This window comes from Mustelus asterias, chromosome 11 (genome assembly GCF_964213995.1).
Source record: "Mustelus asterias chromosome 11, sMusAst1.hap1.1, whole genome shotgun sequence".
Classification (NCBI taxonomy): Eukaryota; Metazoa; Chordata; class Chondrichthyes; order Carcharhiniformes; family Triakidae; genus Mustelus; species Mustelus asterias.
Genome location: NC_135811.1, coordinates 78,209,330 through 78,236,960, shown reverse-complemented (window position 1 = coordinate 78,236,960; position 27,631 = coordinate 78,209,330). Strand labels below are relative to the sequence as shown.

The 27,631-nt window shown below is 44.6% G+C and overlaps 1 protein-coding gene across 1 annotated transcript in view; it reads right to left on the bottom strand.

The window, feature by feature from the left end:
• LOC144500609 (sodium channel protein type 4 subunit alpha-like) overlaps positions 1-27,631 on the bottom strand; it is a 204,459-nt gene that overhangs the window by 57,726 nt on the left and 119,102 nt on the right. Inside the window, exons 12-17 of the mRNA XM_078223811.1 lie at positions 22,445-22,699; positions 19,410-19,536; positions 17,999-18,237; positions 17,613-17,786; positions 15,462-15,818; positions 1,271-1,690 (exon numbers count right to left, since the gene is read on the bottom strand). Of these exons, the coding sequence (XP_078079937.1) occupies positions 1,271-1,690; positions 15,462-15,818; positions 17,613-17,786; positions 17,999-18,237; positions 19,410-19,536; positions 22,445-22,699 (1,572 nt within the window). The remainder of the gene's footprint in view (positions 1-1,270; positions 1,691-15,461; positions 15,819-17,612; positions 17,787-17,998; positions 18,238-19,409; positions 19,537-22,444; positions 22,700-27,631) is intronic.

The following is a 27,631-nucleotide window of genomic DNA, read 5'->3' as shown; positions in this document are numbered from 1 at the left end:
AATCCTGTCCAAAACCATTTCAGTTCTGTCAGCGCAGACAGTGAGTGTCCACTTTAGATTCAAATGACGGAGCCCAAATTCATCATCAGTGTTGCAGTGAGACATTAATGTCATGTGTGGAAAGTGCCGGTTGGTTGGAAGTTTAAGAAAACATTGTGTGCGGATCTTACAACTTCATCCCGCCTGACCTTCGGCAAGGCGAGGTGGCAAGATCAGGCGGGAGGTGAAAAATCAGGTTTGTTCAAACCGGCATTGCTTTGCCAGCGAAATGGGTTTTACGCCCAGAAAGTGCCATAAGATTGCATTTCTAAACTCGCCCAAAGAACGAGTCTGAAACGCTCCCGTTTTCTTGCTCATTCAGCACTTCGAATTCTTTTCATAAAATTCCACCCATTACCTTTATTTCGTTCATGGGATGTGGGTATTCTGGCTGGGGCAACACTTATTGCCCATCCCAAATTTCCCTTGAACTGATTGGCTTGCTAGGCCATTTCAAGAGCAGTTAATAGTCAACCACAATTGCTGTGGGTCTGGAGTCAGATGTAGACTGGATTAAGTCAGGACAACAAATTTCCTTCTGTACAGATCATTAGTGAACCAGATACATCAACAACATGGCCACCATTACTGAGATTAGCTTTATGTTCCAAATTTATGAACTGAATTGAAATTTTACCAGCTGGTGTTGTGGGATTTGAATCCATGTCCCCAGAGTATCAACCTGGGCCTCTGGATTATTAGTCCAGTGACATTATCATTGTGTCACCATCTCTTCTATATGGATAGATGGAACAGAAGTGCTGTCCACCCAAGGTGCAAAACGGTCTTGGGCATTCCATCCCCTCTTTGTCTCTCCCTTTTCATACAGCTATCAGCTGCCAAAGACCTTGCCCAGTGATTATTTTACACCAAGGACCATTCCCTGGAGTTACTGGTATCATAAGGCTCCCTCCATGATTTCTACCCCAGTCAGTCATCCCAGTTTTGAGAGGGAGGCAGCCCTGTATTGCTGTAAAGATGCAAAAGAGTTAAAGTGGATCAGGCAGCGTAGTGAACTTCCTGTGGAGGTGTCTATCCTGTGTGTACTCCAATCTGTTCTGAATGCACCCCCAGCTCCCCAGTTAAAATAGGCCTCAACACACAATAGAGAGATACTTAAATTTTGCTGAAACTGTTCATTTTGTGCCATCTTGTACTCAATATTTGAAGAATGATTTTATCAGGTAAGAGGGTAGTGAGAGATACACAAAATTCTAACCATGCTTCTCACCATGTTGACGTCCTCAACATCTGCTTCAGAGCTTTGATCTTCCTCCTCACCATCAGACTCAGCCTCAGCGATAGGAACACGAATAGTCAAGTGTGCATTGGCCACGGGGCCCATTTGGTCAACTTTCTTCCTGGTAACTCCATCAACTTTGGAACTCTCTTCTTTCCCAGTCTCTGTGTCTGTGTGGTTAAAATCAAGAGCCCTAGTTTTTGAAGGGGATAAGTCATCTAATTGTTCCTCCGTCTGGTCACTTTTCTTCCTTCGAAAGATGCCAAAAACAAAGTTTTTCACATAGTCTATTGCCCTGGTGATCCGGTTGAGTGCAATTTGCAGGTTGTTCATTTCTGAGTCGTCTTCAGGGGCTGAGAGGCTATCTGCGCTGAAGGAGCTTAACAGCAAGGCCAGGAAGAGATTAAGCACCTGCAGATGAAAATTTAGCCATCAATGATCATAGACTTACCATTAATACATATAACTCACAGGAAAAGGAAAAGAACGGTTACTTCATTGCATCAAAAATCCTAGGGATTGAAAACTAAATCACCATGTAACTTTTGCTCTCTTGTTTTTCAAATATTGGGTGCGATCTTACCGGATGTTCAGGCCCCGCTGCCATTGCAAGCGAGGACAGAACATCTGGCGCTCTGCCAAATCTCCAGTCACTGCAGCAGGACCAGAATGTCCCACCGGCGTGATGGGCCAAAAGATTCTGCCCATCTTCTCCAAACCAAGCGATGTTTTCCCATTCCTCTGACAGTAATATACCAAGGGAGAGTAAAAGATAATTAACAACTTTCCCCCTGAGAGAAATCTATTTATTTATATGGCAGGGAAGTTCAAGTTGTGCCCTGATACCAAATCCTAACTATTTTGGCCCTCACAATTAAGTCTTCCTGCGCTCATATTGCTTGTTTTCTGCTTTGTCCCATTTGAATTAGGTAGTGCCAGTGATTTCGAAAGGACTGTTGTTGTCTCTTTGCCGAACACATCTTAAAACAAGAAATTGAAGTCAGTCAGTACAGAAACCTTCCATATATTCAAACTAATAGGAATAAGGGTTTAAGCTTTGCATGCAAGTTCCTAGAGCTCCATGATCCACATGAAACAGGCCCCCTAAATTAAGGCCTGGGTCAGATGACAAGCATTCTTTTAATTGCAGTGCATCCCAATGATGCATAATACCATTATACCTATTGTCCTGCAACATGTTCATGCATCCACAGAGATGTAAGATCCAATTTTATCTTCGTTTTCCCTCAGGAAACATGGAAGTAGCTGATTAAAAAGCTGTGACTAACTTTACACCATGCTAACTAGAGCCTTCTCTTAGAAAGCCTTACATTAAATCGAAAATGACTTTGCATATTTATTGGGTTGAAACCGTAGATTGAGATTTAAAATACTGAACAACAACATTGAAGTGTTTTAAAATTGTGGCTTCTGAGATGACTGAACAATAATGCAGCTAGGGTGGCACGATGGTTAGCGCTGCTGCCTCACAGCGCCAGGGACCCTGGTTTGATTCCTGGCTTGGGTTACTGTCTGTGCGGAGTCTGCACGTTCTCCCTGTGTCTGCATGCGAGTCCTCCCACAGTGCGAAAGATAGAATCATAGAATCCCCACAATGCAGAAGGAGCCTATTCGGCCCATCGAGCCTGCACCGACAACAATCCCACCCAGCCCCTATCCCCGTAACCCCACATATTTACCCTGCTAATCTCCCAAACCTACACATCTTGGGACACTAAGGAGCAATTTAGCATGGTCAATCAGCCTAACCCACACATCTTTGGACGTTGGGAGGAAACAGGAGCACCAGATGAGCTGGTTAGGTGCAGTGGCCATGCTAAATTCTCCCTCAGTGTACCCGAACAGGTGCCAGAGTGTGGGGACAAGGGGATTTTCACAGTAACTTCATTGCAGTGTTAATGTAAGCCTACTTGTGACACTAATAAGTAGACTTTATCCTGAAAATTGCAAAGCCACTGTAATGGAGCCAGGCTATCTGGAAGAATGTCAATTGAAAAGTGAAAACGAGGGGAGCCATCCTATCACTTCCCACCCCACCAGAATACTTCTCCTGGCAAACCCAGTCTTTCACCTAATTGATGGTTTATCTATGCAGATTGGTTTCTTATGACATACAAAGGACCTCATTGCAGTATTGAGGGACAACTGGTGCATGTTGAGCTGCAATGACTGGTGAAGAGACAGACACAACAAAGGTAAATAAACAATTATTTTTTGTGCAACCACAAGTAGGAATGCTTTTCTGGGCTCCATAAGAATAATGCCACCCAGTGCTGTTCTGGCACTACCCAAATATATTCCACTGTACAGCCACCACAGTGGCATTGGCCCCCTCAGCGAACAAAGCTGTCTGTACCAGGCTTGGGCTGACAAGTGATAAATAATATTTGAGCGACACAAGTGTTAGGCAATGACTATCTCTGATGAGAGAGAATCCAACCAGTTACCCTTCAGATTTAACAGCGTCACCCTGACCAAATCTTCCATGATCGACGTTCCAGGGAAATCACCACTGACTGGAAACATAACAACATAAATACTGTGGCTACAAAAGCAGTAAGAAGTTTAACAACACCAGGTTAAAGTCCAACAGGTTTATTTGGTAGCAAAAGCCACAAGCTTTCGGAGCCTTAAGCTCCTTCTTCAGGTGAGTGGGAATTCTGTTCACAAACAGGGCATATAAAGACACAAACTCAATTTACAGAATAATGGTTGGAATGCAAATACTTACAGCTAATCAAACCTGGTGTTGTTAAACTTCTTACTGTGTTTACCCCAGTCCAACGCTGGCATCTCCACATCATGGCTACAAAAGTAGTAAGAAGTTTAACAACACCAGGTTAAAGTCCAACAGTTTTATTTGGTAGCAAAAGCCACACAAGCTTTCGGAGCTGCAAGCCCCTTCTTCAGGTGAGTGGGAATTCTGTTCACAAACAGAGCATATAAAGACACAGACTCAATTTACATGAATAATGGTTGGAATGCGAATACTTACAACTAATCAAGTCTTTAAGAAACAAAACAATGTGAGTGGAGAGAGCATCAAGACAGGCTAAAAAGATGTGTATTGTCTCCAGACAAGACAGCCAGTGAAACTCTGTGGGGGTTACAGATAGTGTGACATGAACCCAATATCCCGGTTGAGGCCGTCCTCGTGTGTGCGGAACTTGGCTATCAGTTTCTGCTCAGCGACTCTGCGCCGTCGTGTGTCGCGAAGGCCGCCTTGGAGAACGCTTACCCGAATATCAGAGGCCGAATGCCCGTGACCGCTGAAGTGCTCCCCAACAGGAAGAGAACAGTCTTGCCTGGTGATTGTCGAGCGGTGTTCATTCATCCGTTGTCGCAGCGTCTGCATAGTTTCCCCAATGTACCATGCCTCGGGACATCCTTTCTTGCAGCGTATCAGGTAGACAACGTTGGCCGAGTTGCAAGAGTATGTACCGTGTACCTGGTGGATGGTGTTCTCACGTGAGATGATGGCATCTGTGTCGATGATCCGGCACGTCTTGCAGAGGTTGCTGTGGCAGGGTTGTGTGGTGTCATGGTCACTGTTCTCCTGAAGGCTGGGTAGTTTGCTACGGCATCTCCTCCGGAGCCTTCAACATGTCATTGATGAAGACGAACATCTCGCCAAGGCCATCCCCACACCCCCACTTCTTGCCTTCAAACAACCGCACAACCTCAAACAGACCATTGTCCGCAGCAAACTACCCAGCCTTCAGGAGAACAGTGACCATGACACCACACAACCCTGCCACAGCAACCTCTGCAAGACGTGCCGGATCATCGACACAGATGCCATCATCTCACGTGAGAACACCATCCACCAGGTACACTGTACATACTCTTGCAACTCGGCCAACGTTGTCTACCTGATACGCTGCAAGAAAGGATGTCCCGAGGCATGGTACATTGGGGAAACTATGCAGACGCTGCGACAACGGATGAATGAACACCGCTCGACAATCACCAGGCAAGACTGTTCTCTTCCTGTTGGGGAGCACTTCAGCGGTCACGGGCATTCGGCCTCTGATATTCGGGTAAGCGTTCTCCAAGGCGGCCTTCGCGACACACGACGGCGCAGAGTCGCTGAGCAGAAACTGATAGCCAAGTTCCGCACACACGAGGACGGCCTCAACCGGGATATTGGGTTCATGTCACACGATCTGTAACCCCCACAGAGTTTCACTGGCTGTCTTGTCTGGAGACAATACACATCTTTTTAGCCTGTCTTGATGCTCTCTCCACTCACATTGTTTTGTTTCTTAAAGACTTGATTAGTTGTAAGTATTCGCATTCCAACCATTATTCATGTAAATTGAGTCTGTGTCTTTATATGCTCTGTTTGTGAACAGAATTCCCACTCACCTGAAGAAGGGGCTTGCAGCTCCGAAAGCTTGTGTGGCTTTTGCTACCAAATAAAACTGTTGGACTTTAACCTGGTGTTGTTAAACTTCTTACTGTGTTTACCCCAGTCCAACGCCGGCATCTCCACATCATGACTACAAAAGTAGGCCAGAGGCTGGGATTTCTGTGATGAATAACAACTCTTCTCACTCAAAGTCTTACTGCCTGAGTCAGGAGTGTGATGGAACAGTCGCCAATTGCCTAGATGAGTCCAGTGTCAATAAACTCATTGAATCATAGAATCCTACAGCGCAGAAGGAAGCCATTCGGCCCATCGAGTCTGCACCGACCACATTCCCACCCAGGCCATATCCACATAACCCCATACATTTACCCTAGCTCGTCCCCCCGCCCCCCCCCCCCCCCCCCAAAAGTGAAATTTAGCATGGCTAATCCACCTAACCCGCACATCTTTGGACTGTGGGAGGAAACTGGAGCACCCGGAGGAAACCCACACAGACACAGGGAGAATGTGCAAACTCCACACACACAGTGACCCGAGCCAGGAATCGAACTCGGGTCCCTGGTGCTAGGCAGCAGTGCTAACCACTATGCCACCAAGCTGCCCAACTCATCCAAAGATACTCATCCAGGACCAGACAACCCACTTATTGGCACCCCATCCACCATCTTAAACATTCAATCCTTCAGCACCAGCCCATTTTGACACCAGTATGAACCATCTACTAGATGCACTGTAGCAATTTGCCAAAGTTTCTTCAACAAGACATTCCAAGTATTTAGCCTCTTTAGCCTAGACAGTGGTTCCCAAAGGGTGCGGCGCGCCACATTGGTGCGGCGAGAGAGGATGGCAAATGTGGCGGGAAGATTCAAGGACAATCAAAGAAACATTTAAACATGGTTTAAACAAGCATTGTTTTATACTTTCTGGATGTCCCATGATCATATTATAAAGTAGTTGTGTTCTATGTTATGAATCAAGCACTGCTAGGAGTTGTTTTGTTTTTGTGTTTGAATGTATTTCTTATCAATAAAAAATTTGGTGTGGCGCGAGCAAATTTTTATTCCGAAAGTGCGGCCCAGTGAAAAAAGTTTGGGAACCACTGGCCGAGAAGAACAAGGGTAGCTGGCACACTGGAACACCATCCCCTCCAGCTTCCCCTCCAAGTTATACATCATCCTAACTGGAAAATATGCCACCATTTCTTCATCATCACTTGACTAAGAGCACTGTGGGACGACGCACATGGCAAGGACTCTCGTTTGTTTAAGAAGGCAATCACCTTTTCAAGCGCAATCAGGAATGGGCAATAATTGTTGGCCTAACTAGCGATGCCCCACCCCTGATGAACAAAGAGAAAAAAGACAATCACGCCAGCTCCGAACGGGATGTAGCTGAGGGTGCGCAGTTTGGCGACAGCATGGCAATGAGGCTTGGACTCCTCAGGGTAGACTGGACCTGCTGCCAGCAGAATCCTGCAACTGAGAAATAAAATCTATCTGCACTTCCTAAAAATAAAGCATTTCAAGTATATTAAAGCAGTGATTTAAGGTTGCACTGGCCAATGAAAGAAAGTAATGTGTATTATGCACTGTATATTGTATTTTTAAAAATACTGTCAATGTGCATAACGGGGTGTGCCAACTGAAAACAAGCGTAATATGATGAAAACGAAATAGCAGCCGATATTTCTACTTCTCCTCTACAGGTATGTTAAGTACTAATGAACTGACTGATAGGGAAGCCAATTCTCCAGAGAATACTCTCTCTTGAACCCTGCCGAGCAGATGACATTCCAAGGGCGTGATTAAATTCCTGCTGACTCTCATGGAATCCAAATGGAACCAGAGACGTAGACTCGTGCATTTCCTTCACCCTTGGCAATAGTTGCCTCGCATCGGTCACCTATTGCACAGAAATTAGTCTAACAACTCCACCTGATAAACCCCTTGCACACACTGCATATCTAGGGTGCAATAGTCGGAGATTAGTTTCCGATTGACTTCACACGTATTTAATTTCTGAAGTTGAAATGAATTGGAGACCAGTGGCCCAAAAGTATGCAGTCTCTTTGGCTTATATTATGAGAGTCAGACACCAGCCTTAAATAAATCACTTGCATCATATCCGTAAACATTTATGTTTAGCCACAGCGTCAAGCCAGTCACAAGTAGATGTCACATTTAAGGCACCAGATTTTCAGTAAGAATCAAAATATTACACTTGGTATCAGTCATGTCCTTTAAATCCTGTGTTTAGTGTGAAATGCATCATCGGGGCTAAATTGGAACATGTAAGCTTCTCGAACACAGGAACAGACGCATGAAGGACAAATTCCTAAACCGTGGCATCTCTACCTTGTCATTATTAGAGTTGAGTTAACACATCAAGCTCCATCACCCCCTTCCCTGATTATCCCCAAGGTGTGGGAGACCAAACGAAACAAGTGTTCCTCAGTTCAAGCTTGGAAAAGGAGTTTCAAACCTTTTCCCAGTGAGAATGTGGGGGCTCGAGAAAGTAACAGAACCTGATACAGAGACAGACTTTGTTGCTGGCACTGAACTGGAAGAGCAGTTAGCACTTTTACTGGGCTCGGGGCGGTTTGAGTTTCATGGGGCTTAGCTGGATTTTGACTAAGTAGAACTCTCGGACCGATATTATTTTCAGCCCTCAGTTCACTTGTAAAAAAATATATTTCCAATTCCTCTCTGATTGTTTTGAAGATGCATTTTGTTCTCATCAAGGTGAACCTACTTGAGCTGGAACATTTCCTGCAGGTAATTTTCCACCTTCATAATGCTGCCAGGAACCTCACCAGCCAAGGGTGGCGTATAATCACTTCAGGCACAAGTCCGAAAACTATCCCTCTAGGATTACAGCAGAGCGTGTTTAAGTCAGCTTCAGCTTGAGAAGATGTTATGCTCAATCTATTAAGCTTCATAAACATGATAAACATGTTTTGGCTCTGAAAAAAACACCCCTTATCATAAAACTCCTAAATACAGAAGGAGGCCATTCGGCCCACTGAGTCTGCACCAACTCTCTGACAGACCATGGGCCGCAGTTTTCTGGCTGCTGCACTGCGGAATCATCCGGTCACACCAAAGACAACCCCCCGGCCATGGGTTCCCAAGCGGTGAAAGGTGCGAACAATGGAAAACGCCATCGACAGCAGCAGGACTGGAAGATTCTGCTGGGAATGAGGGTCTCCCATCCAGTCTGTAGAAGGCCTATCCCCCTACACTAGCCCCGTAACCCCACATATTTACTCACTAATCCCCCTAACTTACACATCTTGGGACACTAAGGGGCAATTTAGCATGGCCAATCCACCTAACCCGCACATCTTTGGACTGTGGGAGGAAACCGGAGCACCCTGAGGAAACCCACGCAGACACGGGGAGAATGTGCAGACTCCACGCAGACAGTCATCCAAGGACTGAATCGAGCCCGAGTCCCTGGCCCTGTGAGGCAGCAGTGCTAACCACTGTGCCACCGTGCCACCCAACCACAGTGCCACCTTACATCAATGCAAATATCTTTTCAGTTTTTAAACCAAATTCCTTCATGTTCCTCTGAATGAGATTTATCACTTTAGTGACCAAATTCTGGGTAGTATTATGGAAGCAAAATGACGCTCGCCGTTATCTGAGCAAAGGCTGATCAGGACTCTTACAGCTGACAACAGGATGATAATCTTCACTTTTCATCAAGAGTCTTGAATGATGTGAATATGAGAGGTGAAATTCAACCATGATGGGGGCAGGAAGTGGGCGACAGCAAATCAACGGCCCATAATACAACCCACCTGATGGAAGGAACGTGAAAGAAAAATCAGGCATGGGCCGCAGTTTTCTGGCTGCTGCACTGCGGAATCATCCGGTCACACCAAAGACAACCCCCCGGCCATGGGTTCCCAAGCGGTGAAAGGTGCGAACAATGGAAAACGCCATCGACAGCAGCGGGACTGGGAGATTCTGCTGGGAATGAGGGTCTCCCATCCAGTCTGTAGAAGAGGTGGCTGATTATCTACTGCCTGCTTTGCACATCCACACCTTGGGGACTCGCACCCCAGTTCCTACTGGACATGAGTTCATATTCACAAAAGTGCGCCTTTCAATTAGTTTGAACCCAAGCCCCAGAATCATAGAATACCATGTGCGAACACAACCTATTACCTAATTCGTCTATGCTATAACTTACCTTCTAAAGCATTTCGATGTTGTGACATTTTAATAGATTGCCACAAAATAAATTCATAATTAAGCTAAAATTACATTGTGGCAAACAAGAGTATATTAATCCAAGTAAATAGTTTGATAATATCCTTTGCCTCTTGCGTATGCAATCCATAATAAATTTCTAAATCTACTTGAAAATATGTTCCAGTAGGTGTTTACTTTGTTTTTTCTTTTCATTTGCCAAAAATCCCAACTGGGAACAACAAGAACCTATATTTATATAGCACCTTTAATGTAGTTCACTATCTCAGGAAAGTTATTTTTAGAACTGTTTTAGAAATAGGAATGCCATAATATGGGAATCACTTCCTTCAGCTTCTCACACAAAGAAGCCGTTCTATCCTCTTGTGCATCCCCAACATTAATCTCTCCATCATTGGTCACTGTGGCTTCATTTACCAAGACCTGAAGCTCTGGGATACTCCGCCTCCACCTCTCCACTTCCCGACCTCACTTTCTTCCTTTAAGACATTCCTTAAAACCAATACCTCTTTGACCAAGTTTTAATCAACTGACCGAATGGGCGGGATTTTCCAGCCATGCTCACCCCAAGGCTGGAAAATCCCACCCGTGGTCAATGGTCCTTTGCACGGTCTGTGTGCCGCCCGCGAGAATTGCCGTAGTGGGTGGGACAGTAAAATTCCTCCCAATGTCTTTGTATGTAGCTCACTGTGGCACAGTGGTTAGCATTGCTGCCTCACAGCACCAGGGAGTAAGGTTTGATTCCTGTCTTGCGTCACTGTCTGTGCGGAGTCTTCATGTTCTCCCCCTGTCTGCGTGGGTTTCCTCCGGGTGCTCCGGTTTACTCCCACAGTCAGAAAGATGTGCTGGTTAGGTGCATTGGCCATGCTAAATTCTCCCTCAGTGTACCTGAACAGGCGCCAGAGTGTGGCGACTAGGGGATTTTCACAGTAATTTCATTGCAGTGTTAATGTGAGCCTAATTGTGACACTAATCAATAAACCTAAACTTTATAAAATGCTCCTTAATTTATCTCTTAGCCACATAATATGTAAAATATCCCCCTGCAAGGAGAAACCATTATTAACAGCAATGTGCCTTAGTCCAGAGGCCTTCCAACACTTCAGGTCAGCAGAGGCTCTGGTTCACATGCAGCTCATATCAATGACATCATTGAGTTAGTACTTCTCATTCACTCAAAGGCATTGGCATCCCTTTTGTTCCTAGTTGCCAAATGCCAGCTTTCACGCATTGAATGAATGTATTGGCTCAGCCCTGGCGTTAATGATTTCTTTAAACCAATTGGATATTCTTATGCAAGAAGGGCCACTCAGTTCTGACCTAAGCATCAAATAAAGACATGGCAAAAGGCAATGCCAGCCTCTTTGAACCTGCAAAGACCTCCTTACTAACATCTGGAAAAAGTGCCAAATTTAGGAAAGCTGTCTTAAAACTAATCAAGCAACACGCTCAAATAGTCAGTCTCGCAGAATCATACCCACCAGTCAATGTCCCAGAGCTCTCCGTCACTACTTTTACCAAACAAGTGTTTGTTCTGGCTCACTGGCAGAAGACTAATCATGATTGGAAGCGCAGTGTTTTAGTTTATTTATTAGTGTCACAAGTAGGCTTACATTAACACTGCAATGAAGTTACTGTGAAAATCCCCCAGTCGCCACACTCCGGTGCCTGTTTGGGTACACTGAGAGAGAATTTAGCATGGCCAATACACCTAACCAGCACATCTTTCAGACTGAGGGAGGAAACCGGAGCACCCGGAGAAAACCCACACAGACAAGAGGAGAACGTGCAAACTCCACACTGGAAAAAAATCATTACGCTTCCTCAAAGTAATGCCATGACATCTTCTACTCCCACCTGAGAGGGCAGGCAGGGCCTAGTCTAATTTCTCATCCAAAACAAGCTGCACCTCTGACAGTTGCATTCTAGAGTGCCCATCTTGAATTTCCACAGCAGGTCCTGGTGTGGAACTTGAACCCACAGCCTTTGATTCAGTCATCAATGAAGCCACCGCTGACAGTATCAGGGAAACGGGAATCAAGGTGGGTGGATGGAGTTCTTTTGAATTTGTTCATGTGAAGTGAGCATCACGAGCAAGGCAAGTATTGCCCATCCCTAATTGCATTTGAACAGGTGGGGGAACGAGCCACCTCTTGGACTGTTACAGGGAGAAAGATCAAAGGGAAAGCTCGCAGAGTTTGACATATGAACAGTGAAGGAATGGTGATATACTTCCAAGCCAAAACAGGGTGTGACTTGGAAGGGCATTTGCAATTGCTGATGTACCCTTGTGTCTGCTGCCATTGTTCGAGTGGCGGATGCCGCAGGTTTGGAAAGTGATCACTAAGGAGCCTTAATAAATTACTGCAGTGCTTCTATCGAATTCAGAAGTGGGGATGTTCACTGATGATTGTATAGTTTTCAATTCCATTCACAATTACTCAGATACCAAAATAATCTGTGTCTGCATACAGCAAGACCTGGACAGCATTCAGTTTTAGGCTGTTAAGTGGCAATTGACATACATTCCACTCAAGTGCCAAGCAATGACCATCGCCAAGGGAGAATCTAACCATCTCCCCATAACAACATATTCATCGCCAAATCCCTCTTCGTCACGATCCTGTGGGTCAACATTGACTGGAAATCTAACTTGATAAAATATAGATACTGCAGCTACAAGAGCACATCAGAGGCTAGGAATTTTGTGGCACGTAATTCATCGCCTGACTCCCAAAAGGTTGTCCACCATTCACACAAGGCACAAGTGGAAAACCCTCCACTTGTCCGGATGAGTGAAGCTCCAACAATATTCAAGAGGCTCGATACCATTCAGGACAAAGCAGATCATTTGATTGACACCCCGTCCACCTCCTTAAACATTCACCCCCTTTATCCCCAGGCATAGTGACAGCTGTGTGTACCGTCTATAAGATGCAATGCAGGAATTCACCAAGGTGCCTTTGACAGCATCTTCCAAACCTGTGATCTTTACTCCCCAGAAGGACAAGGGCAGCAGACACATGGGACCAGCACCCCCTGCAAATTCCTTACCAAGTCACACACACTGGTTTGTCTTGGGATTCATTAGTTTCGTATTGTAGAAGAGATCTCGCTGATGGCAATGGTCTTTGATCAAAAGCATTTTTACGTGCTGTTTACATATAGCCAGAGCTGCCCATTCAGTTGCTCCTCAGACATGAGTGACAGTGCTGTGACACAGCATCTTTGCAGATACTCAATATGCTTCTCTTCATGTTATCCTTTGCTCTGCACTACCCCCCCCTAAACCCACCTTCCCACCCCACTCCACCCCCTTCATCCACATACCATTTCACACACATTCTCCTACACCTCCCCTCAAAGTCTCCTCCCTAAAGGGAATACCTGGTGGTCTCACCAGGCTCCCTGAGTGGATGTAAAGCTCCTTCTGGGATAAATGGGGATCCTGCCGCTCTGAGGTCAATTCACTTCTAGCTTCCTCCATTTGTGGTGTAGCAGGTGTGACAGCTCTCCCAGTGTTAGCACAGTTTCCCACATGCCAGTGAAGCTGACCTCACAGTGTCAACTGGTCAGGGTGTGTCTATTGTCCTTTCTGGTGGTTGATGCTGGGTTGTTCATTTGGTTTCATCCTGATTCAGCTTTTCTGTAGCACATTGATACAACTGAGTAACTTTCTTGGCCTATTCAGAGGGAAGAAAGAAGTCAACCACATTGCTGGGGGTCTAGAGTCACATGTAGGCCAGACTGGGTAAGAACAATAGAGAACAAGATGGGTTTTCATGACCTTCTAGGCAGTTTTATAATCATCATTTATTGAGACTAGCTTTTTCGTCCAGTTATTAATTAAATGTAAATTCCCCAGTGGCCATGGTGGTCTTTGAACTCACGTTTTAGTCCAAATCTCTGGATTATTAGTCTAGTGATATGAGCATTATACTCCCCTTCCCATTAGGGAAAGGATCAGCCATGATCTGACTGAATGGTGGAACAGGTTCAAGGGGTTGAATGACCTCCTCCTGCTCCTATGTTCTCATGTTGAGCGCATAGAAACATCGAAAAGAGAGCAAGTGGAGGCCATTCAGCCCTTCAAGCCTGTTCCACCATTCATTATGATCATGGCTGATCATCCAACTCAATAGCCTGCTTCTGCCTAACCCCATATCGTTTGATCCCTTTCACCCCAAGAGCTATATCTAACTCCTTCTTGAAAACATTCATCGTTTTGGCCTCAACTGCTTTCTGTGGTATTGAATTCCACAGGCTCACCACTCTCTGGGTGAAGAAATTTCTCCTCATCTCTGTCCTAAAAGATTTACCCTTTTTCCTTAGCCTTTGACCCCTGGTTCTAGACACCTCCACCATTGGGAACATCCTTCTCTGCATCTCCCCTGTCTAGTCCTGTTAGAATCTGGTAGATTTCCATAAGATCCCCCTCATTCTTCTAAACTTCAGTGAATATAATCCTAAACGACTCAGTCTCTCCTCATATGTCAGCTCTACCGTGGGAATTGGTCTGGTAAACCTTCATTGAACTCATTCTTGTAGCAAGAACATTCTTCCTCAGATAAGGAGACCAAACTGTGCACAATATTTCAGCTGTGGCCTCACCAAGGTTCTGTATAATTGCAACAAGACATCCCCGCTCCCATACTCGAATGCTCTCGCTATGAAGGCCTACATACCATTTGCCTTCTTTAGCACCTGCTGTACCTGCATGCTTAAGTATCTGGAGAAAAAGATTGAAAGAAGGATATAAGAGCTATCATGGGATATGATAGTTCCTTGTCACTTGGGCTGCCCAGATGGACTTTACAGGAATTCCCAGCCCAGGACATTCCTGCGGAACTCCTTTGATCTCTATTTTCAACAGTGATTGACACAGCAGTCTGCTGTCTTTTAGCTTGCAATACACATCCTGTCCAGGGAAAACCATAATTCCACTTAACTTCTTGGAAGCTGGCTTGTTACTAACTGAGTCACACACAGTATTATGGGTGTTAGCGCTCTATGTCTTCAACTTTATTGCATTAGGCCAAAAATTAATGTAAGGAAAATTAACTAGACCAAGATAGGAAGATAACAGTTTAAAGTTTTTTTATTAGTGTCTCAAGTAGGCTTACATTAACGCTGCAATGAAATTACTGTGAAAATCCCCTAGTCGCCACACTCCAGTGCCTGTTCGGGTACACTGAGGGAGAATTTAGCATGACCAATGCACCTAACCAGCACGTCTTTCGGACTGTGGGAGGAAACCCACATGGACACGGGGAGAACGTGCAAACTCCACACAGACCAAGCCAGGAATCAAACCCGGGTTCCTGAAGCAGTGAGGCAGCAGTGCTAACCATTGGGCCACTGTGCCACCCTAGTATCTTTAGAAGACAGAGAAAACATTTGATACGTTACGAGATATTTATTTTTTAGAGGATGTTATTGTTAGAAGCTCGATTGTATCCAAAGTCAACTGCAAGGAATTCTTATTCACCAAACATACTTAATCAAAAAAGAGTTTCAATGATTCAACCGACGAAAGCAAATCGAAGATCAGGAAGAGTGAAAAACTTACCACCAGGTTACCGATCACCATGACCAGCATGAAAACAATGAGGCACATGGGCTGCCCAGCTACCTCCATGCAATCCCACATAGTCTCAATCCATTCGCCGCAAAGGATGCGGAACACAATCAGAAAGGAGTGGAAGAAGTCATGCATGTGCCATCGTGGGAGAGCGCAGTCATCGGAAATCTTACAAACGCATTGCTTGTACATCTTGCCAAAGAGCTGCATTCCGACCACGGCGAAGATGAAGACGATAATGGCCAGGACCAGGGTCAGGTTCCCGAGTGCACCCACAGAGTTACCGATGATCTTAATCAGCATGTTCAGAGTTGGCCAAGATTTTGCCAGTTTAAAAACTCTCAGCTGCAAAGAGAAGAGCAGATGTCTGGTTTTGTACTCTTGTGATAGCAATAACAGAGTTACCCCGAGTGACTAAATTAAAGTGTGAGAACCAAAATTAAGAAAGCTTTGTCAATTTTTCAGTGAAATCTTTTGAGCAATTCCTGCAACTCAACATGAAACAAATCATTTCGTCATTTAGGCTTTTTTTACTTGCTCTAATTTCATTGTAAATCAATTAAATTGATTTCAGACTGGCTAACTAATATACGTTAAAGCCCAAACAGCAGACAAAGAAAAGAAAGATCTCCTCTCTGGACTCTCATTCGAATCTCAGGTCACCCACTGCCTCTGGGTCTGATGTATCCAGCACCAGTGCAGGCCACATCTGCCTACAGTGCTTGCTGTTTGTATCCAAGTGTGCTGAGGGCTCACTACAATTAACTTAATTAAAATGAGTGCTCCTGATAGCAACACAATCATAGTTTTCAAGCAAGAACTTCAGTCCATCTAGCTTACTTCACCAAGAAATTCTCTCTCAACCTTTTGGCGAAGATCAAGCGTGAGATCAGGGCCAGAATTATCCGGTCTCGTACCGCTGCCAGCAAGAGTGGAGAATTTGGCGCTCAGCCAAATCTTCATTCCCAGCAGTGGGGTTGGATAATCCCAGCAGTGGGCAAGGTCGGAGAATGTAATGTCTGTTCTTGTCAGCTTGGATCTTGTATATCTCTCTTGTGGGAACCGTGCATTGGGTTCAATTTGAAATTGAATATTTTTTTTGGAGCAAGCAAGAAGATGGATTAAGGGCTTGCCCTGCCCACTCTGCGCATTGGCTTTGTAACTCTGAGAAAGAAATAAAAAAGATGCTGTAAAGAGGCAGAGCAGTAGCCAAGAGGCTGAAGGACAGCTTTAATTGGGTGCCGAGGAGGCTGTCATTCCAATTTAAAACTAAACTCGAGCACTCTTATCCTTTGCCTTGCTCTTTGGCCCTGGCATTGACTTCCTTGTCAGGCATCACCTGGGAGAAGGTGGCCCATTAACCACCCTCACCGCGTAGGTGTCTCACACAGAAGAAATGACTAATATGTTTACTAGCTGCCAGCACCCGGTAGCATAGACCTTGTGCTGTCAACGCACAGTGGGAGGCTCATGTCACACTAGTACGTGATGAAAACAGACTGATCAGTGGCACTGTCCAGGGCATATTGTCGATTCCAACAGGTTGATTCGGCAATTAGCTTCAGGGCTTTGCACCTTGGGAATAGTAATCCGAATAACAGGCGCAGAGGTAAGCACATTTGCTTTATGGCTCCCGCCATTGTCCACCAGTACGAATTTCAATTTAAATGCACCGCTCTAATTCTTGGTATGTGTTCCCACGATTATGAAACTCCTAACCGGGAACATTGGTGCGTGTGCGGTAAGGTAAACATGTTGTATGTAACCTACTGGCGGAATCGTAAGAAGTCTCACAACACCAGGTTAAAGTCCAACAGGTTTATTTGGAATCACGAGCTTTCGGAGCGCTGCTCCTTCATCAGGTGAGTCGGAGAAGCACTCCGAAAGCATGTGATTCCAAATAAACCTGTTGGACTTTAACCTGGTGCTGTGAGACTTCTTACCATGATCACCCCAGTCCAACGCTGGCATCTCCACATCATGGCTACTGACGGAATAACAGAGTCAGAGCATTTGTATAAACTATAACAAGTGGAGTTTTCTGGTGATCTTTCTGAAAGTTCCACAGGTTTTAACTTGCACTCCATCTGCTGTTTGAGGCAGTTACATTTCACACTCAGTAGAACTTCTGATACAAACCAATCTGAATGAACGGAGCACCGACAATCCTTGCACATTGGCCAGGCCAAGCTCGACCAAGCTGAGGGTCACAATGATGCTGTCAAATATGTTCCAACCCACTTGAAAGTAGTAATAGGGATCCAGAGCAATCAATTTGAACACCATCTCAGCTGTGAAAATCCCCGTGAATACCTGTCAGGAAGAAAAGAGGACTTCAGTTTATTACATGGGTGCGGACGTATGAATTAGGAGCAGGATTAGACCATTCAGCCCCTCGAGCCTGCAATGGCTAATTTGATTGCTGCCTCAACTCCACCCTCCTTCCTACCCCCTATGCCCTTTGACTCCCTTGTCGATCACTCTGTGCTGGAAATGTTGAGGGAAACAGAAATGCAAAGACCTACCAGATTCCCAACAGAGAGCATATTCTCAAAGGTTTCCGTCATGGGGTAGTGGTCCATTGCCATGAAAAGAGTGTTCAGCACAATGCAAATTGTGATTCCCAGATCCACAAATGGGTCCATCACGATAAACTTCAGGATTTCCTTGAACTTAATCCAGAGCTCACAGCAATCCCAGATTAGGAATTTGTTGGCAAATTTGTACCACCAGGGGGGGCAACTCTGCTGTGCCTCTTCCAACTCTGCAGAATATAAAGAATAAGAAATTATTTCAGTTATTGGCATAACCTCCCCCCCCCCCAACCCCCCCCCAACCCCCCCCCCCCCCCCCCCCCCCTCCCCGTGTGTGTCTGCCAGGAATGATAACACAATTTATATTCAAATGCAGGCAGGAATGATAACACTATTTATATTCAAATGCAGGCAGATCAATATGAATCATTATTGCACCAAAAATCCCCATTTAATGCAGGTTGTAGGAGCCAGAAAAGATTTGGAGCAATTCTAGAAACATAAGGCACGGTGGCGCAGCGGTTAGCACTGCTGCCTCACAATGCCAGGGACCTGGGTTCGATTCCCGGCTTGGGCCACTGTCTGTGTGGAGTTTGCACTTTCTCTCCCCTTTTCTGTGTGGGTTTCCTCCCACAGTCCAAAATGTGTGGGTTAGGTTGATTGGCTATGCTAAATTGACCCTAGTGTCAGGAGGATTAGCAAGGTAAATAACGGGTTATGGGAATAAGGCCTGGGTGGGATTGTGGTCTGTACAGACTCAATGGGCCAAATGGCCTCCATCTGTACTGTAGGAATTCTATGGTTCTATTCTATGATAACTTAATGCAATGGGGCAACAAGTGAGCTCTCTCCCAAGAGTGCAGCAGACACCCTGAACATCAGAAGAATGATATTCTGTCATTCTGTCTTATTATTTCAATCAGTTAGATTATATACCTTAACATCAGAACTAATATTTTTGAAGTTTAGTCGCTGTTGTAATATAGGCAGCCAATTTGCATGCAGGAAGCTCGCACAAACTGCCATGTGATAATAATCAGATAATCTGTGTTTCTATGTTCATTTAGGACAAATATTTCCCTGGCACAGGGGCAAGCCCCACTGCTCTTCAACAAAATAATGCCATGGGGTATTTTTATGACCGCCTGAAACAGAAGATTAAAATGGGCACCTGGACAAGATGGGCCAAATGTAGACCTTCTGTGCTGTCACTTTTACATGGATGGCACAGTGGCACAGGTGGTTAGCACTGCTGCCTCACAACGCGGGGGACCCGGGTTCAATTCCCAGCTTTTAGCTAAACAGTGAAGGAAACCCCACAAGATGGGTGGGTCCATTCAGAAACATTAACCCATTCCATCACAGTTGCAATCTTTGTGACAAGAATTCAGATGAGGCTTACCATCCAGCCTGGCACTGCTGTACATACTGGCTACACTTCCGACTCTCATTGGCAGTGCTGGTTCTTCCAGAAATGTGGAAGTACGCTTAGATCCAGGCAGCCCGTCTTCAATGTCCACACCATTTACCTACAGGATAAAACCAGGGAAAGATACTGGATATCGATCAGAAAACAAAGCCAGGATCCAACAGAAATGACCTTCTTTCGATATTTTAAGTTGCGCTATGCAAAAACATATATATTTGAAAGGAATACAGTTTGTGCATCTGAATTAATCAGATAACTTTACTAATTCTGTGTCTTGACCCAGGACCACCAGCATTGGAAAATTCCAGGACCCCAATTCTTCATCCCTTGAAATCACTGCCTGCTAGGCTGACCATGGATTCCAGACAGCTACCCTTATAGGTGGAAACACCTATTAAGCAGACTGAATGATTATATAACGGCTCTAACACACAAAGCTTAATCAGTGTGTATGACGCATGAAGCAGCTAAAAAGCAGATGTTATGCCTGAGTCCAACAATACAGAAAAACAGCATTAACATCATTCGTTATGCTGCACAACTTTCTGATGTTTCTGTCAACTGCAACGTCTCAAAGCATTTCTTCTGCAACAGTCACTCTGATGCTGGCAAATATCACTTGTGTAAAACGATAATGGTATTTAATGGATCAACTGTAACATATACACTGTGGCTGCTGTAATGTAATACGCATGAAGAAATATAACTTCATAGAATATTTGCTTCCTCTGTGACCCATACATTACAATGTAATATGTAAATTAAAGTACTTAATATAATATAGTTTAATGCAATGCATATTATTTATTTTATAAGTAATATTCCTATAATGCAGCATTGTATAACCAAATTGGAGTGTAGGGAATAACTCTAGTGTGGTATATGTATTGGTATGGAAAGAAGAGTTGTACAGGTGCCCTGGGACGGAGCCAACATTAGATTGCGGTAGGGCAAAGATCCAAATTTGACCAACTTGTGCCTAAGCCACTGGCTGCGCTGCACTTAGGGGATGAGGTAACTCACAATGCACCCCTGCTGTTAATTATACTCATGCAAAGACATGCTCCCTAAATTCTTGCACATGTAGTATACAGATGAATTCCTGCTATTTCACACAGGAATAAAATTCATGAATACTGGATTTAAAGGAGTGGATACTCATCTGAAATGTATCAGCTCAGTTGGCTGGACAGCTGGCTTGTGACGCTGAGCGATGCCAACTGCATGGGTTCAATTCTGGTACTGGCTGAGGTTATCCATGAAGGTCAACTTTGCTCCCTTGCCTGAGGTGTGGTGACCCTCAGAATAAAACCACCACCAGTCAGCTCTGCCCCTCAAAAGGGAGAGCAGCCAATGGTCATCTGGGACAATGGTGACTTTACCTTTATCCTAACACATTGGTAGGAATATGAACCAAGCGTATGTGCTGTGTTTTTCAGGTAGGAGATCAGTCAGTGAACCTCATAAGCTGAACTCACTCTATTAGGATCACCATAAACACAATACTAACATATAATTTAACTTATAATTTTTTTAAAAGAAGCTTTGTCTGGAATATGCACCAAATAATTTGCTTGACTTTGTTTTAATGCTTTGGAATTTTTTCTCAAGCTCCTTTTGACTTAAAATGTAAATGGTTCAAAGCATAATTATCTAAAGTGTGATTGCATTATTATAAGTACTATTGTAGACCATCTCAACTTACTACAACCACCAACAATCAATACGATAAAATGTTCCCCATGCAGCAAACTGAGCTTTAATCTTTCATAAATGATTGTTAAAGCATGCCATCTCATCTCTTCTATGTCAAGTATTTCACTGCTTTATATGATTGGATTGGATAGGACTGGGTGAAACCATTTACAGCACTTAGTTACACTGCAATTGTCAATCCCAGTCAGTACCATCTGACAGTCTGTCGGCAAATTTCTACAGCCAGTTACCTGACACAGAATTGCAAAGAAGAGGGGAGATGGGATATACCTATACTAAAAATAAGATTAAAAGCTTTTAAATTTGTCCATGTATAGTACTGAAGATATGCTGCACTTGATACGAACTCCAAGCAGTTATAGAATCATATAGTGCAGAAGGAGGCCATCTGTGTGAGCTTTTTCAAAGAACTAGCCTTGGAGATTGCATGGTGGCACACTGGTTAGCACTGCTGCCTCACAGTGCCAGGGACCCGGGTTTGATTCCAGCCTTGGGTAACTATCTGTGTGGGGTTTGCACATTCTCTCCGTGTCTGCGTGGGTTTCCTCCGGGCGCTCCGGTTTCCTCCCACAGTCCAAAGATGTGCGGGTTAGGTTGATTGGCCGAGCTAAATTATTCCTTAGTGTCAGGGGGATTAGCAGGGTAAATACGTGGGGTTACGGGGACAGGTGGGATTGTTGTTGGGGCAGGCTCGATGGGCCAAATGGCTTCCTTCTGCACTGTAGGCATTCTATGAACTATCCATTAGTCCAAATTTCCTGCACTTAGCCCATATTCATGCAACAAATTCTTTTGTTTTTTAAGTGTTTATTAAATTATTTTATTTGGAAATTATGCTATGGAATCTGCTTTCAGCACCCTTTCATGCAAATCATTCCAGATCATAACAAGTTGCTATTAAAAGAATCTTTCTTCATTTCCCCTTGTTCTTTTGCAAATTAATTTGAATCCGCAATCTCTGATTGTTGATCAGTCGAAACAGTTTCTCCTTACGTTGTCTTTCAAAACACACCCAAAAGGGAGCATGAAATTATATTTTTAAAAACATGTCTGACAAAGCAAAGTTTCTGCATAACTAGACTTGCGCATGGGATTGTTTGTTTAAAGTGGCACCATGCTTGTGCAAACCAGTTACAACATTATCTGGCATCTCTCCATTTTACCAGATGCTATTTTACCCCCTGTGTGATTCTGAAAATGTCATATTCCCGAAATATATACACCTGTCGAACCAGACCTCAAATCCACAAACTGTGTGCAAAAATCAAATTTATAAAAAAAAGAGTACATACGTCCTTGTCCGCTCTGCTGATAACAGAAGATGGCACCACTCTACCATTGGGGGCTGAGCCACTTTCCCCATCTTGTGAAACCACTCCGTTAATTGCAATGATGACCGATGTTTTGGTCAGTGATCCTCGCTGGCTCTCGCCTTCCTCCCCTGTGCCATGCTCATCCTCGACGGTATATTTGTCCGAACCATCTTTCTTTTGCATTCTGTCACTCGACAATGAGTAGTGGCTGCCAAGGTCTTTGGGACAACGTAACTGGGGAGAGGGGTGCGGGTGGGAGAAACATACATGTCAGCTTATTAACAGTATAGAAGTTCAAATTATTTTTTGTCTTCTTGTGCGTGCTCCATAAAGTCAGGGATCTCAGTACCGAGAATGGAATATATTTCCAACTTTACTCCCATGTTGGCTTCTTCATGGACAGTTACAGAATCAAACAAATCATCAAATCTATACAGTGCAGAAGGAGGCAATTCAGTCCGCACCGCTTCTTACCCAGGCTTACCCCGTAACTCCACGTATTTACCCCACTGATCTATATATCTTGGGACACTAAGGGGCAATTTAGCATGGCCAATCAATCTGACCTGCACATCTTTGGATTGTGGGAGGAAACCAGAGCACCCAGAGGCTACCCATGCAGACACGGGGAGAACATGCAAACTCCACACAGACAGTCACTCAAGGCTGGTATTGAATCCGGGACCCTGGCGCTGTGAGGCAGCAACGCTAACCACTCTGCCAATGTGCAATCCTTCAGAGTAACCCTTTGGTTTAGCCGATTTACTACTAAGGTGTCTCTCACACAACCTTTGAAGGCCCCTATTGCACCAGTATTAATTTTATTATTTCTCATATGAGTCATCCTGAACCTCTCTCTGGAGAATGGAAGTTTAGTCCTGTTGGTTTTGTGCTCTGGACTTGTGCTTACACGGAACTGGCTTTAGACCATCCAATCTTATTTCATGTTGGACCCTTAAACAGAGAATGAAAACTTCAATCCTATCAATCCAGTACATGTACAAACCCAGTTTGCAGAAGTGAGTGGATAATGTTTGCATTGGAAATACCATCCACTCCTTCCCTGATATTCTAACTACTGGTGCCTATATATGGTGCGCAAAGGTGATCCTTGAGCAACGATGTAACAAATCTCCAAATACTAATTACAGAAATAAATGATTCATATTTGGTTTAAATCAACATTTAAGTTAAAAAAATCAAACCTGTTCTCTCATATGAGGAGAGACTAAGTCGGTTAGGATTGTATTCATTGGAGTTTAGAAGAGTTAAAGCGGATCTAATGAAAACTTATAAAATTCTAACAGGATTAGACAGGGTAGATTCAGAAAGAATGTTCCTGATGGTGAGGGAGTTCAGAACTAGAGGGTCATAGCTTGAGGATAAAGGGGAAACCTTTTAGGGCTGAGGTGAGGAGAAATTTTTTCACCCAGAGAGTGGCGAATCTGTGGAATTCACTACCACGGAATGTAGTTGAGGCCAAAACATTGAGTGATTTCAAGAAGAAATTAGATATAGCTCTTGGGGCTAAAAGGATCAAGGGATGGGGGGGGTTGGAAGGGGGGAATCAGGATATTGAATTTGATGATCAGTCAAGATCAGAACGAATAGCGGAGCAGGCTTGAAGGGCCGAATGGCCTCCTCCTGCTTCTATTTTCTATGTTTCTATGTTTCTTTGTAAGATCAAAACTTGATCTGTTTACTATTTATTGTGAAATGATCTAAGCATGAGGAACAAGTTTACAATTGCATTATAAATAGGGTAACTGGGAAAATCGCCCCCCCCTGGATAGTTCAGATATATTATCCTGGTCTTCATGGAATATATCAACAGAACAGAGAATTACACAAGGCATTGACCAAAGATTTAGGGGAAGTATTTACAATTTAAATGGCTTTAAGCCTTTACTGGAAGCCAACAGCAAATTATTTTCTGACAAAGGATAGTCTTACAAAAGCGAAAATACAGTAAGTCGCCCTTCAGTGCAAATGCCATCAACATAGGGTGATACATCGTCAGCTCATAAAGACATTATTCACTGAATGAAGCTTTGAAAACATGGTTCAGCCGGTTATGTCAGTGAATGGCGAGGCTGCTCAAAGCAGTGGTTGTCTCACAATTGACTTTCAACATGTGCCCAGTTAGCTAACACAAAAGCAAGATATTGGGGGCGTTGGAAATCTTAAGTAAAAGCGGAAGATGTGGCAAGTGCTCAACATGACCTAGGTTAATAACTTGGAGAATGTGATCCACTTGAGGCAGTTTGATCAAAGAACAAAGAACAGTACGACACAGGAACAGGCCCTTCGGCCCACCAAGCCTGCGCCAATCATGTTGTCCTATTGAGACCAACCACCTGTATCCTTCTGTTCCCCGCCTGTTCATGTGTCTATCCAGATAAGTCTTGAATGTGGCTAACGTGTCTGCCTCAACCACCTCACTTGGCAGTGCATTCCAGGCACTCACCACCCTCTGTGTAAAAAACTTCCCCCGAACATCTCTACTGAACCTTTCCCCCCTTACCTTGAACTTGTGCACCCTTGTAATTGCCATTTCTGCCCTGGGAAAAAGCTTGCACCTGTTCACCTTATCAATACCCCTCATAATTTTATGAACTTCTATCAGGACGCCCCTCAGCCTCCCTCTTTCCAGGGAGATTCAATTTCTCCTCACAGCTAATAGTCTCCATACCATTTCTGTGCTCCCTCCAAAGCCTCCACATCTTTCCGGTATTGTGGCGACCAGAATTGGACACAGTATTCCAAATGTGACCTGACAAACATTTTATATAACTGTAGCATAATTTGCCAACTTTTATACTCAATGCCCCAGCCGATGAAGGCAAGCGTGCCATATGCTTTCTTCACCACCTTTTCCACCTGTGCTGCCACTTTTAAGGATCTGTGGACCTGTACTCCCAGATCTCTCTGTGTGTCTATGCTCCTGATGGTTCTGCCATTTATTTTACAGCTGCCACCTGAATTGGATCTACCAAATTGCATCATCTCACATTTGTCCGGATTAAATTCCATCTGACATTTCTCTGCCCAATTTTCCAGCCTATCTACATTCTGCTGTATTCTCTAACAATCTTCATCACTATCCGCAACTCCAGCAATCTTAGTATCATCCGTAAATTTACTAATTGGACCAGCTACATTTTCTTCCAAGTCATTTATGTATATTACAAACAGCAAAGGTCCCAGCATTGATCACTGCAGAACACCACTAATTGCAGACCTCCATTCAGAAAAACACCTTTCCACCACCCTCTGTCTTCAATGGCCAAGCCAGTTCTGAATCCATCTAGCTAGTTTACCCTTGATCCCGTGTGATTTAATCTTTTCCACCAGCCTACCATGAGAGACCTTGTCAAATGCTTTACTAAAGTCCATGTAGACAACATCTACGGCCCTTCCCTCATCAATCATTTTTGTCACCTCCTCAAAAACCTCAATCCAATTAGTGCGACATGACCTCCCTCATACAAAACCATGCTGTCTGTCACTAATAAGACCATTCAATTCCAAATGTGAATGGATCCTATCCATAGGAATTTCTCCAACAATTTCACTATCACTGACATCAGGCTCATTGGCTTATAATTACCCGGGTTATCATTGCTACCCTTCTTCTTAAATAACGGGACAACATTGGCTATCCTCCAATCCACTGGGACCACACCAGTGGCCAATGAGGAAACAAAGATTTCTGTTAGAGGCCCATTTGAATTCATTTAGGAAAATCTAAAGATGCGATTTTTCACCTCTTCCCGCCAGCGGGATATCTGGGCCTGCTGACGGCAACCTCCCCCCCCGCCCCCCCCCCCCCCCCCCGCCCCATAGTGGGTTCCCTGGCAGTGGAGCAGGCAAGACGTGCAAATCACTGTAGACTTTGGCGGGATGGAAGATCCCGTCGGTGGCCAATGGCAAGCTGCCTCTGCGGCATGCAAACATGCTGCTGCATGGGGCCAGAAAATTCCGGCCTAGATGTGATAATCGCCAGGACTTGCATAGGGAATCACAAAAGGTTGCTGCAGAAGATTGGGGTACACGGAGTTAGGGGTAAGGTGTTGGCGTGGATTGGGGATTGGCTATCTAACAGGAAGCAGAGAGTTGGGATAAATGGGTGCTTTTCTGGTTGGCAGTTGGTGACCAGTGGCGTGCCGCAGGGATCGGTGCTGGGGCCTCAATTGTTTACCATTTACATAGATGATCTGGAGGAGGGGACTGAATGTAGGGTATTCAAGTTTGCTGATGACACGAAGGTGAGTGGGAAAGCGAATTGCGTGGAGGACGCGGAAAGTCTGCAGAGAGATTTGGATAGGCTGAGCGAGTGGGCGAGGATCTGGCAGGTGGAATATAACGTTAGCAAATGTGAGGTTATCCACTTTGGAAGAAATAATAGTAAATTGGAATATTATTTAAATGGAGAAAAATTACATCGTGCGGCTGTGCAGAGGGACCTGGGGGTCCTTGTGCACGAATCGCAAAAACTCAGTCTGCAGGTGCAGCAGGTGATCAAGAAGGCGAATGGAATGTTGGCCTTTATCGCGAGGGGGATAGAATATAAAAGCAGGGAGGTCTTGCTGCAACTGTACAAGGCACTGGTGAGGCCGCAACTGGAGTACTGTGTGCAGTTTTGGTTCCCTTATTTGCGAAAGGATATATTGGCTTTGGAGGGAGTGCAGAGAAGGTTCACCAGGTTGATACCGGAGATGAGGGGTGTAGCTTATGAGGAGAGATTAAACAGATTGGGTCTGTACTCATTGGAGTTTAGAAGGATGAGGGGTGATCTTATAGAGACATATAAGATAATGAAGGGGCTGGATAGGGTAGAGGTGGAGAGATTCTTTCCACTTAGAAGGGAAACCAGAACTAGAGGGCACAACCTCAAAATAAGGGGGGGCCGGTTCAGAACAGAGTTGAGGGGGAACTTCTTCTCTCAGAGGGTAGTGAATCTCTGGAATTCTCTGCCCATTGAAGTGGTGGAGGCTTCCTCGTTGAATATGTTTAAATCACGGGTAGATAGTTTTCTGATCGATAAGGGAATTAGGGGATATGGGGAGCAGGCGGGTAAGTGGAACTGATTCGCTTCAGATCAGCCATGATCTTGTTGAATGGCGGGGCAGGCTCGAAGGGCCAGATGGCCTACTCCTGCTCCTA